At 41.5% G+C, this 13,842-nt stretch overlaps 1 protein-coding gene across 1 annotated transcript in view; it reads right to left on the minus strand.

Annotated features, from left to right (window-relative positions):
- The window catches only part of SPAG17 (sperm associated antigen 17), a 234,340-nt gene that overhangs the window by 193,454 nt on the left and 27,044 nt on the right, over positions 1 to 13,842 (minus strand). The window contains exons 2-3 of the mRNA XM_077767475.1: positions 6,584 to 6,724; positions 5,899 to 5,982 (exon numbers count right to left, since the gene is read on the minus strand). Coding sequence (XP_077623601.1) covers positions 5,899 to 5,982; positions 6,584 to 6,724 — 225 coding nt within the window. The remainder of the gene's footprint in view (positions 1 to 5,898; positions 5,983 to 6,583; positions 6,725 to 13,842) is intronic.

Consider the following 13,842-nt stretch of genomic DNA (forward strand, 5'->3'; position numbering starts at 1 on the left):
CAAAATTCATTTGGTGGCGACTCTTCATAACTCTCTACCCTACAACCATTTCTAGCACTGTGACTTCTCGTCATTTTCCCTTCTTTGGGCGAGAAATGCCTCCAAAGCCCAGATTTTGGCACCGTAACTCCCCAGATTGTTTTTATAGTCCCAAGGCAGTACTTCTTTGTTACAGCTCAATATTCCTAAATTTCGTTCCAAGTCTTTATTTTACATTTATAAATATCAGGTTGTATTAATTGGTTCCAGCTTTAAAAATGTTCCATCGGAGGCTATTTTCTACTATTTTGATAGTGGTTTCGAAACCCGGGGCACCGAGGCCCTGGCGTGGGCCACGTTCTTCAAGCGTTCCTCAAGGACTGGTGTGGAACAGAAAGGATACACAGATCCCGGGCCTTGCTGTATTCTTTGAAGACTGTACTGGCCATAATAGCTTCAAAGAATTTCAACAAGTTCCTAAGACATGACCTTCCCTTTCCGAAAACCACGTCGGCCAGGCTTGCCTTAATCAAGCTGTGCTTTTCTAAGCATCCTTTTACTTGATCTCCTGCAGCAGTTTTTAATACTTTCCCTACAAGTGAAGTTAAACTAACTGGCCTGTAATTTCCTGGTGTGTCCCTAAGCTCTATGAAATAACGGCATTAGGTTGGCTACCTTCCAATTCTTCCTGAATTTTTTTGTTTTGTTTTAAAACGCAGCATTGAAAAGGCCAGAGAATGCTTCCTGTCTCCCTCTTCCTTCGTTTCTTTCATGACATACTGCTTTCTGGTCCCAGTAGATCTGCCATTTTAATAACTTCAAACCTCTTAAATGTTTTCACATATTATTTGTTTCTATCTCTGAAGCATGGGTTTTCCATTTTTCATTCTGACAGGGGCCACCCCCCTCCCCTACAAGGCCTTACAACTCCATTGAATAGACTGTTAATTTGAAGCACTGTCAAAGAAATGAGTTTCCTATTAGAAATGTGGACAAGGGACGCAACTAGATTATAATTAAGTCTGTGTTCTTACTTGTGAGTTATTATGAATACATGTTCGGGAAAAGAGCTGAAGAATATATCTATACTAGGAACCAACAAAATGAAATTATTACATCTGGGGATGCTAATCCAATATGCCAGCAAACTATCTTAAAAACGTGATGAAACTAATTAGATCTTTATGTATAAAATTTGCAACCCATATCTTTTTTAACTGCATTTGATTCATTACTTTCAAATCTAACACCAGAAAAATCTTTCCATATTGAATGATCTCCCAAAAGAAAAGCCCATTGACCTGTTTTAATTAAAATATATATCAGTTAAAAAATAAGGTCTTTTTTTTTTTTTTTTTTTTTCTACTGATAGGAGTAAAGAGGAAAACTAATAATTATCTGTATTCATAAAATCATACTGTGTTACATAATCTTGCAGATTGTCCAGGTTCTTTGTGGTATAGAACTGATTAATTTTTAAAATAAGTGAATCACCAATTAGGCCATAAAGACTTTTATTCTGTATAGATGCTTTTTTGTTTCAGCAAGCTTTTGTGTTTTTTTTTTTAAAAATTGTGGTGAGGGGCGCCTGGGTGGCTCAGTCAGTTGAGCGTCTGACTTTGGCTCAGGTCATGACCCAGTGGTTCATGAGTTTGAGCCCTGTGTTGGGCTCTGTGCTAACAGCTCGGAGCCTAGAGCCTGCTTTGAATTCTGTGACTCTCTCTCTCTGTCTCTCCCCTGCTTGTGCTCTCTGTCTCTCTCTCTCTCTCTCTCTCAAAAATAAATAAACATTAAAAAATTTTTAAAAACCTGTGGTGACCTCATGTGTCTTTTTTGAATAAGTCAGACAGGCAGGCAAACTCCAGCCCGTGTGTGGATGGGTGCTCATTTCTGGGTAGGAAGGTATGATATTCATTGTCACAAAATAAAGACACCCACAGAGTAGAATCTAAAACTTTTAAGATAGTTTTTACCCTGATTTCAGAGAAGTGACATTAAAAAACCCCACAAAGCCCTGTTCAATTGGTAGCTCTTTCTTTCTAATTTATCAAAGCCAGAAGGTCAAAGTTGAAAATTTGTACATCTCTTATAATGCACTTATACTGTGTCTCAGATTTAACCACAGGTGGGAGAATCTTTGCATGTGTGGTATGCTGGACCTCTCTAAGAGGGAACATTTCAACAAGCTTTGAATGATCCTTAATATTTTCCTTTTTAGTTTGGGTCAGGACTGAATAAACCTGCAAATGAACAAGTCAGATTCTCTATGTGGGCTATACAATGGACACACATGACCAAATCCTTGTGCATAGTTAGTAAACAAGTTTAAGTTCAGGAATGTATCTTAAAGCATGGATTTTATGGAGTGTTTGAAATATTTCCTCATAGATATCCATCTTCAGGATTTTAAAGTTGTAACTCAAATGTGTATAGGATTTCCCTTTCCTACTGAGTGTATCTGACACCTTGTAATTACAAATTTAGCACATATTCACTCTTCTCCCTCTCCTATGCCTTTGCTTACGTCAAACTGCCGGGACCTACTCTCCAAGGGTGGGCAGCTTTGAGCCCAGTGGAAAAGTACCAGGTTTGTGGTAAAGAAGAACAGCCTGAGGCTATGTACTTAACTACAGTCAGATTCAAGTTCTTCGATATTCCAGTTAGTAAATTTCCTATCATCTCTCTGCCTCCATCTCCCTATATGTAAAATGGGGCTATTTACATTTCCTTTTAGAGTTGTGATATGGGTTAATTGGAATAGTATACGTTAAAGATCAAAATTAGCCATGCTTCTTTCCCTCCCAATGCCACCTTCTCCACAAATCTCTTCTAGATCTCACCCATCACCCCCCGGTAGCTAATGGTAACATCATCTTCCTTTGAATGCTCGTGACACTTCATCTGTCCCTCATGGATTTCAATGCACTGTGTTGTTCACTCTGTTTAATAAACATTTGTTGGCCATTTATTGTGTGTTAGGATATAGATATATTTTTTCCCCTTTTCCCCCTAACTAATCCTTAAACTTGAAGTTAGAGTCTATATAATATCTATCTCCTCCTCCCATTGTCTAGTGTTTAAACCCCTGATGTTGAATAAGAATGTACTTGTTAATTGTTTGCTATTTAGTAAAATACAACTATTTGGTAACACTGGTCACTGTATAATGCAGACAATATCTGTATGCCCATTTTCACATAAGTCCACATCCTCAAATAGGATTATGAGCTGGAATTTATGTTCATATGTAAGGCCAATGCAAGGGATCCTCATCATTTTCATCCTCATTATTAATTACTACTACTACTACAATAATAAAGTAATAGTTAACATCCCTGAGATTATGAGCAAAGTAGAATATTCTCTTCCCATTCCGAGTCCTTAGAATAGTTCCTGCTAAGAGCAGAGCATGGTTTCCAAACAGAAGGCGAACGAACAACTGGGCTGTAGCTACATCTCTGTGGAATTATATTAGCACAAATCTAAGCACATTTTCAAAGAACTGTGGCTTATAAATAAAGACTCTCTCATATATACAATACTATGGTTCGATGAACTCTAAAGTTTCAGGGGAAATTACACAATTTCCAAATGAGGCTGTGTGTACACAACACCAAGCCATCCGAGTGCAAGCCTGAGCACATCACTTAGGAATGTGGTCTTTGCTGGCCCAGACGTTGCAAGTCGTTATTGGAAATATGTAATGTGGTTCTGACGCTATTTTACTACTCATGGATGAACTGTGCTGTGGTGACATTTCACTTTAATTTGCTGCTCCTAATTGACTGCAGGCAAGGAAACCAGAAAGCCAAACTGGTCAGAACTATGTTTCAAGCGAGAACTAGGCTCTGATTTAAGGCCAGTGAGGGTATCCTACCAAGGGAAGTAAACGTAAGTGGATGGTCTTCATAACATCTACCTTGAGATCTCCTTCCAAAATGGAGGAGACACAACTCTATGAATTTCACATGTCACATAAGCGATTGTCTTGGGTGACCTTTTCTTCCCCATTGCTGGGTTTCTTTTGAGAAAGAAACTTCCAAAAGAGGCTCCTGGGGTGGTGACCTGTGCCAAAGTGTCCTAGTTGCTGCAGATCGGGCAAGACTTCAAGCAGAAATAGAGTCATGAGACTTAACCGTCCACAAGTCCCAAACAAGTTTGGCTTCTGGGCCTCTTTCATGGTCACCACTCACAACTACCTTGGGGTTCTCAGTAGACACTGCCTGCAGCATTTTAGTTCACTAGGGAGGAGGTACCAAGTGACAGAGTTTCTGAATAGGTCCTAAGCGTGAAGGGACTGAGCTTGGAAATGTGCCCTCTTCTCCCGATGTGCGTTCTGCCCTTGGTGGACACTGATCAGGAGCCTGAATTTGTTTTATGTTCTATATCTGGTTTTACTGAAGCAATTGGAGTTGATGCGTGTCTGGTATACCCAAGGGCCAGTCTCTGTGGTGCTCATCCTCCCTTCCCTATTCTTCTGGAACCATTCAGAAAAGGGTATGTGAGGGGGTGTGGGAGGCTTAGTGCCCAAATGCTCCACTGGAAGAATGTGGTAGAGCCAGATGTGAAATGGACCTCCCCTGAGTGAAGGATTCACAACCCAGAGCCACAGCACATATTGGCGAGGAATGGTTTTCTAAATGAACTCTGGGTTTGTAACATTGTGCTATCCCACATCCAAGTCAAAATGTCTGTCCAGATTAGACATCAAAACTGGCCTGTTATCATCTCTGATTCTTACTGAGCATCTTTGAAGAAGAAAGAGTCCTTTGGGGGGGCTAATTGGTCCCAGGCCTGAGAATTGGACATGGATTTCTATGGCTACTTCAGAAGAAAACTTCCAATATTTTAAACCCAGGTATCACCTAATGTTTCAACCGAAGCACGCACATACAGGGCATCATAAAAAAAGGGAGATATGACTCCAATAGCACAGAATCAGGTTTTTGTGATAGTGACAGGTTTTTGTGATAGTGACAGTAGCATAGCAAGAGTTAATGCTGTAAAATCCACAGTATTGTCAAGCAGAAATAAATCCAATGAAACTTGTTCAGATAGTACTCGGGCGATACTAAAGAGCCCATTAGGAAATCTTCCAAGACCTGAGACACATAAAAACTTTATTAGATCACTGAAATAAAGTGCAAACAAGTTTGTCTTAGAAAGATCCAAAAATCTTTATGCTTTCAGTCTGATGGGCCATAAAACAGTGCCTGACAAATTTTAAGTGATATTCTAATTAATCACTGGGTTTTTATAGCGTCTTGTAAGCTGTTAAGTTAGATATTAACAAGGCAGCATGAGAGGAAATCCCCTTGTACTGAGTGTGAGTTCTAATTCTTTGCATAAACCTAATGGTCACCCAGGCCAGACTTTTACGTGAAGCATCTGCTAGGAACAGAATGGATCATTAATCTAAAAATTATCGTTATTTCATGTTGGTTAAAGTAGGACGGAAGATGTGCCCAAATTTCACAAACTGATGGGGAATTAAAACAGCTGTGTGTTTGTCTTGTACAGGAAACACTTTCTGGGGCATTTTTATACTGTGCCTTTGGTGAAATTAATACTTTGTAATACGCTAATAACACAGACCCCTTTAATACCATCACACACTCAGTAATTACCATGAAAATGTATGACCCAATCTTTTGAATATAAAAACTTCTGATTTATAGTCTTCCATTGGACACAGTGATGGTGTTGACAATCTAGAACAGTTTTATTCCTAGAGAGGGATTTTGTTAGAAGAGGGGACAGATTTTTTAAGTGTCTACCCTCAGGCAGTTCCAATGAGGACCAAGAACTTGTTCTCAAAGAATGGATTAAAAACTTCTTAAAAAGCAAATATCAGATTACTACTTCCGTTCTCATTTTCTAAAAATCACAAAACTCTTTTCAGTAAAGATGTTCACTTACCTCATAATACAAGGGGACACTGCTGCCTACAGGTTTCTTTGCTTTTTTAGATGTGGTTCCAAGAAGGGCATTGGACTCATTGATCTGTAAGAAAATTAAATTCATCGGTGACGAACCAGAGAAGTGTACTTAAAGAACAGTTAGGTATACGTAAATTTCAAATACTTAGGTGACTTGAAGGGTTGGGAAACCTAGCAAGGAAGAGATCTTCATTAATTAGGTAAAATATTTATAGTCGCTTTGGTGAAGCTGTTAGTAATTATGGGAGTATGTGCCACCTGCCGGGACTTTCCTATGTTGTCATCCCTCTTGGACCTCTGAAAGCAGGTGTCTCTGTAGACTGAATTCTTCTGGTTAGTTACAGACTTCCCTAGCCCAGTCAATAGTGTAGGCTTTTATTAGTCAATCTTTTTATTAAATAGATAATTCCTCAGAGAGCCTTGCATGGAGCCTGGTATGGCCACAGAGACTTGGTCAAATGGATGCGTGTTGAAAGGGCAATATTCACGGGCCCAAACTAATTCTTCCAGATTAAACAATTCAAATTGTTTAAAATAATCCACCCAAATCTACCAAATAGCCCCCAAATAGGGAAGTCTTATTTACTTTATTATTTTAATATGTTATTTTATGCAAAAAAAAAAAAAAGTCCTCAAGGGGCTTAGAGGTGGGAAGGGCCAGGTACCTCCTGAAGAATGTCTTGCCACGATACGATACTGAAGTATTTGCGCTGAGGGACCTGGACAGCAAGAGTCAGGGCTCGAATGAAAAGATCGTCCTCAATCCGGTTTCCAACTACAAAAGCGATGGAGCCCTTCCAATCATTCTGTTAACAAAACAAAACAAAACAAAACAAAACACCAGAAGGAATTAAATTACAAATACTCCCGAGTAGGTAATTTTGTGTCAAAGGCTTCCACCAAAAAGCAAGGTCGTGTTCACTTTAAACCTTACCTTAAAAGACAAGAGTTGAGCATATAGTGTGTATAAGTGCTTGATTAAAGTGGCCGCAAGGCGGCAGTATTGTGCCAAATTTCATGCAGCTTGACCCAAAAAATCGTTTTCTTGAGAAACTAGACCTTTTATTTTAAGGGAGACAAGTTTTAAAAAACGACATGCTTTCTCCAGAATGCTGTCCAAGAATAATTTGGTATTAGGCAGAAGTAAGTTAATTTCATGTTAAATATATATGAAGATACAGTTTTGAAAGCAGAAATCTTTGTTTTGTTCCCTAATACATCCTAAGACTATAAATAGAGCTAAGAGCATAGTAGGAGCTCAATAAATACTTTTGAATATTGGGTAATATTGAATGAGTTGCCAAACGGGCTTTTATATGGGGTAAAACTTTAATCTCTGGAGTTTTGGTAAAGCACGGAACCAGAACACATCTTTTCCTCCTCACATAACACAAGAATCTCATTGCTAATTCACAAATGAGTACTTTCCCCTCCCAAGACATAGGCTAAAATATTACACTTGAACATGAAATTGAGCATCAAATAATTTAGAGAAATGTTACTGGATGCTACAATATTCTTATTCAGTAATCCCTTTCTCTATTATAATGATAAACTCTCTTGAGAAGAAGCAGTTGGTTGGAGATTAAGAATGGAATTCACCGAATTACCCACTGTGCAGTGCTGAGAGGCAAGGTCAGGCACACCAGGTCTAGTGCTTTTGCACACTAATAACCCTATGGGGAAACGGAACAAGCAAACTTGATAAAGACATTGGGAAAGAGAGAAAATAATAAAGGAGGGCACACTAACCATGTGTCTTCTCTACACCTCACTTCTCCCATTTATAAAATAAAGGAGTTGGACAGGGCAATATCTAACATCCTCTCTAGCTCCACTCTAGAAATCTGATTCAAAAAGAGTAAAACTTCCTGTTAGTGGATTACAACACAACATCTAAGATGAGGTGAAAGGATATTACACAAATTTAATGACATGCGTAATTTTCTGTGGGTCTCTATGATTTCTGTCCTGTCCATGGGCAGGGTGGTGACAGAAGTAGGATTTGGGGGGAAGCAAAGTCCTTAGTGCAAATTCTTCCTTAGCATCAAATAATCAGTACCCTTAGTCTCTTTCTTCTTTCCATGGAAACTTACTAACTACCCAACAAAACCCACCAATGTTCCATTCAAAACAAAAACCATGTGTGAAAGCAGAAAAATATACACTTTGCATATTTTATCTACAAAGTGTATGTGTGTGCGTCTCTGTTATACTCGGTTTAAGGCCTTTTTCGTTTGTTTGCTAATTCACCATAGGAAGACTGAGCATCTGCTTTTTAAAATATTCTGATTTTGAAAAGTAGGTATGATATATATAATGTATTCTTTAGCCAAAAAAAAAAAAATCCACTATCACATGACTTTTTCTGCATTGGATGCCTTTCTTTTTACTTGTCCGCTCGCCCAAGTCAACACTGCAACTATAATCATTAAAGAAGGAAAATCTCATGTATTCTCACAAGGAAGTACATGGTTCCTGAAAAGGCAATCCCCCCAGCTTCCTGTCAGTTATACTTCCTGACACCAAAGATTTTAATGGCTGCCTCTGCCTTATCCCCTCCCCAGGGCAGATAGATGTCTTTGCCAATATCTGAGACCTAATGGTAACAAGGAAGGGCTGCCTCTCCAATCTTTGGGGGACAATTCAGAAAGAGGGCATCACAGTACACCATCCAGGCACCATCAACCATTAGTATCTGGTGTCAAAGGCAGGTGTTGACTATTTCAGACCAGAAAAAAATAAGGGAGGAGGAGGAAGGAACTAACAATTATTGAAATCTGCCATGTGCCAGGCACATGTTATCTCACTGAATCCCTGGGTAATCCCTTTAAATAGGTGCACTAATACTTTATAGATGGAAAAACAGAGACCCAACGAAGTTAAACAACTTGTTCAAGGTCATTTTGGCAGAACCTCATGAAGACCACATACATGGCTTTCAATTTTGTAATGATTTTAGAACAGTTATAGAGCAAGTCTTTGGGGTCAGGATGCCTTTCCATAATCCTTAAATTGCACCTAATGGCTACCTCATTCACAGTAAACATAATCAATGAAGATTTATATCACATGTCAAAGTGTATAAACCCTTCAGAAATAGATGACGTAGTAGTAAATTCTTAAGACATCTTACAATTACTTTTTTTTTTAATCGATAGTAGTTTTACAAAGGCGCAGAAGTTAAGGAAAGTCCCTAAGATTATCTCTCTCCAAGCCAAATGTTCTTGTTACTTCACTCTGGATGCACTTTAACACAAGATCTGTTCCTTTGATTCATGGCACTGTACTGAAAGTTCTGAGCCCCGTGTCTCCACTGGAAGAGGTCTGGAGAGTCCGGCGGAGACCCTGTTTTTCTCATCTGCACTTGCTCGGCCACCAAACTCCTGCTCCCAGAATAGGATCTGTTTGGAAAAATGGGACCCAGGAAGGACTTTCTCTGAGACATGGATTAGTGTCTAATCACATTGCCACTGTCCGTGAAATGGACCCATGGGACAGTTAATAATGCAAATCAAGAATGTCTACAGAGACGGGTGTGCTCACTGGCATGCTGCACTAGGGGGCAGCGACGTGTCAGGAAATGCGCAATAGTCAACTAATGAGCAAGTCCTCGCCCTGGGGTCTAATTAGGAAGAATCCTTCAATGAACAATGCTCGGCGGAAATCGTTTCTGAGTCTTTCTCTCAGGACTTCGGGATAACTGTAGATTCCAAATGTCCATGAACTGGCAGCAGTTTTCGAAATAGAAATTGTTTTGGGAAAAAATGGGACACAAATTAGATTTGGCAAAAAAGCTATTAAAAACACGCCGCCACCCATATCCCACCCCAGCACGCAGTTAAACACAGTCCTTAAATTTGCGTTTACAGGGCAGCAGGAGAAATCGAGTACAGAGAAAACAAGTGTGGACCGGCCGTGGGGGGAGAAATGCACACACACCATGCACACTGGTGAGTCCTGAACACACAGCCACCTGCGGGGGAGTTTGTTTAACACAGTTCAAGAAGTTTGGGGTGACTCTTAGCATACGCCTAGACAAAGAAAACATTAATCATTTTAGAAAAACGAAGCTGGGTGTACCCTACGGTGAAGGATCTAGGGGTTTAGTCTGGGCACACCTCAAACACCTTGGCAAATAAAGCCGGCTCTCTGTCGCCTGGAAGTATACTGAACATGGCTATGGCGGAGTCTTGCCTTCTAGCAGTTATTGATAAAGTCATTCAAAGGATGGAATGAAGTCATGTGTGGACACAACCCATTACCTTTTATTTACTTTACCAGCCTCACCTAATGGAATCTTAGCAGGAGGGCCCCTTAACCCAAACACAGACATCCTGGCCTTCCAAAGCAAGAACGTATTCACGTTAATGTGGAGAACCTGGGCATCTCACATGCACCCACTGTCCCAGAGACACAGGTTAGATTGGTAACTATTTTCCTTTTCCATATCACAAACTCACCAGATTTTACTTCAGCATTCCTACATTTTAATAGAATTACCAAAAATCCCCCTTCCAAAAATAAGTGAAAACTAGCTTTTGGACAATGGGAATGTGCTTCTTTCTAGTAGCACAATCAATCAAGTAGGGAAATGGCCATGGCAGGACACACGTGGGCTCTCCCTCTGCCTTTGCTGGCCTGTGTCGGGGGCCTTCTGCCCTCAAAGACCTTCCATGAGATTCCCACACTCTGTTATGTAGCACTGATCAAGCCTCGTGAGCTCTTGTGAACCAGCAGAGGTCACAACTGTTATCTGGAGGAGCCTACAATCCCAGAGTAAAATCGATGCGACAATTGAAAAGTCAAATTCTGTTCAGAGTTATTTAACACTGTGCAGGTAAGCAGACCTATCCTACAGGTTGATACTCTGCTGAAAAGATGACCTTCTTGTTAAGCAGATTTATTGCCAACGGGACAGGGATTTGTGAATGTCTTTCTCATACCCAAGGTTTTTCCTAAAGGAGTCTTGGATCTCCATCAGCAAAAGAGTGTTAGTGTGGGCTGTTGGCCAGCAGAAGAAATGTTTTTATTACATAGAACTGGCTGCTACAATCGTATTTGTTAAGAAGGGGTTATAACTATAAAGAAGTTGGGGATATAGGTTAAAAGCAGGTATGCATTGTTATCTAATAAACAAAAACAATACAGCTTCCCAGGATATGCACTTATCTCCTTTGCCTTTACTAAACAAATTCTTATTATAGATTCTTCTCTAATTACAGACCCCTCACAATCTCTGATAAATACTGTAGTCTGACAAATGGTCATCATGCTATTAAAACTGCTTCTTACTTAGGAGCTGGTTCATGTGGCTGTCATGTTTTCTCAACTGGATCACGAGCTCAACTGGATCATTAGGTCAGAAATTAGGTTGAATGGCTTTTGTACTTCATGGTGCCCACCAGTAACTGGGAGATACAGCAGGGATTTCTATAAATATCTGTTGATCAGTATGTTAAGGCAACAGAGAATGTGCTTGGACGTTGAGATTTTGACCTGTGACTCATAAGGCACTAAAAGGTAGCGAATCATGCAACCGCGCCACATTCACAGCCCGCAGCACTGAGGTCTCATAGGAGGGAAGCAGGCTGTATCTGGTCCAGCGTGGTTTACAGCAGGCGTCTGTGACCAGGGTTTGGGGACTTCGGCCCTGCAGTTGTGCCTCTGCTAAAACAGGTTTCCTGGAGTGGCTCAGTGAGCAACCAGATGGTAGAGGAAGGAGGCAGCTCTTCCAGGTAAGAGGGGGAAAGCCCAAGTCTCAGATACAAACATGCATGGACTATAAAACCACTCCTCCCTCTCCTTTCCTGCTTTCTCCCATCACCCAACAAGAGGGACCTCAATGGCCTGCTCCCTCTTGCCCCCCACCTAACTGCATACATGCTGCAAGTTCCTTGACTCCTATCGTGGTCTTTTTGAAGTTCTTCTGTGCCTGATTTTATGTCAAGAGAACATCAGGGTGGGGTGGAGAGAGACAGAGGTTGCACATAGTATCAGTGGCTGGACACGCAGAGCTTGAACCTGACGCTTGCCTCCTGCAGCAACATCACCGCCCCATCCTTCCTAACCTTCTGACCCCCATCAGGAGGGGGCTGGATCTGACCCTCCCCCCCCCCCAACTTCTCATTGCCCTGGGAGGTTGTGGCAATAACGGGAAATTCCACCAGGGTGGAGGCATTGAAAGGACGGCAATATTAAATGCCATGAATCAGGGCTTTGCCCCTAGAGGACAGGTAGAGAAACTGACCAGCATGTTGCCGCGCCTTCCAGGATGGCCTGCGTGTCTAAGACTGACTTAGAGATGATTTTGATCAAAAAGGCCAAGACTGTCTCTGGAAAAATATTGAGGGCCAAGCAGATTCTCTCCACCTATGGGGCACCTGGGTGGCTCAGTCAGTTGGGCATCTGACTTCAGTTCAGGCCATGATCTTAAGGTTTGTGAGTTCAAGTCCTGCACTGGGCTCTGTGCTCACAGCCCAGAGCCTGGCGTCTCCTTTGGATTCTGTGTCTCCTTCTCTCTCTGCCTCTCCCCCACTCACGCATACGTGCATGCGTGCTCTCTCTCAAAAATAAACATTAAAAATTTTTTTTAAAAGTATTCTCTCCACCTATCACATTCCCAACCCTCAATAATGATGGGCAGCGTGTGCTGTGTGAAGTGATATCGTTGCCCACACTGTTTCTGACCCAGACGTAAGTGCCATCCTTCCGAACGGGCTTTCAGAAAAGCAGATGACAGAGTGAGGAGAGGGAGGCCCTCTGGGAGGAGCAGGGTCAACCCACACCAAGGCTCGTCTTTCCTCCCAACCACCTTGGGGTACTTTCCCACTCAGGCATCTGAGTCACTGGCATCACTGCTGTAAGAGGGAGGGAGTCCCCCAGCACCCCTCACCCACAGGCTCCCTCACACTTTAGTGACCTCTGGAGAAGTGCGGGTCAATGTGGCATAGTGATTGGGAGCCTGGGCTCAGGCGGCCAGCTTTCAGATTCTAATTTTAATGCACCGTCTGTACATGAAATGATGCTCAGCATCCCTCATCATCAGGAAAATACAAATCAAAACCACAGTGAGATACCACCTCACGCCAGTCAGAGTGGCTAACATGAACAAATCAGGAGACTATAGATGCTGGTGAGGATGTGGAGAAACAGGCACCCTCTTTCCCTGTTGGTGGGAATGTAAACTGGTGCAGCCTCTCTGGAGAACAGTGTGGAGATTCCTCAAAATATTAACAACAAAACTCCCCTAGGACCCAGCAATAGCACTGCTAGGAATTTACCCAAGGGACATAGGAGTGCTGATATATAGGGGCACATGGACCCCAATGTTCATAGCAGCACTCTCAACAATAGCCAAAACATGGAAAGAGCCTAAATGTCCATCAACTGACAAATGGATCAAGAAGATGTGGTTTGAGCGTGGGTGGCTCAGTCAGTTAAGCGTACGATTTTGGCTCAGGTCATGATCTCACGGTTCGTGGGTTTGAGCCCCGCATGGGGCTCTGTGCTGACAGCTAGCTCAGAGCCTGCAGCCTGTTTCAGATTCTGTATCTCCCTCTCTCTCTGACCCTCCCCTGCTCATGCTGTCTGTCTGTCTGTCTCTCTCAGAAATAAATAAAAACATGTAAAAAAAGAAGATATGGTTTATCTATACAATGGAATACTACATGGCAATGAGAAAGAATGAAATCTGGCCATTTGTAGCAACGTGGATGGAACTCAAGGGTATTATCCTAAGTGAAATAAGTCAGGCAGAGAAAGACAGATACCACATGGTTTCACTTATATGTGGATCAGGAGAAACTTAACAGAGGACCATAGGGGAAGGGAAGGGGAAAAATAGTTAAGGAAAGGGAGAGACAAACCATAAGAGACTCTTTTTTTTTTTTAATGTTTTTTATTTATTTCTAGGAGAGAGAGA

This window comes from Crocuta crocuta, unplaced genomic scaffold (assembly GCF_008692635.1).
Source record: "Crocuta crocuta isolate KB4526 unplaced genomic scaffold, BGI_CrCroc_1.0 scaffold180, whole genome shotgun sequence".
In the NCBI taxonomy this organism is placed as follows: domain Eukaryota; kingdom Metazoa; phylum Chordata; class Mammalia; order Carnivora; family Hyaenidae; genus Crocuta; species Crocuta crocuta.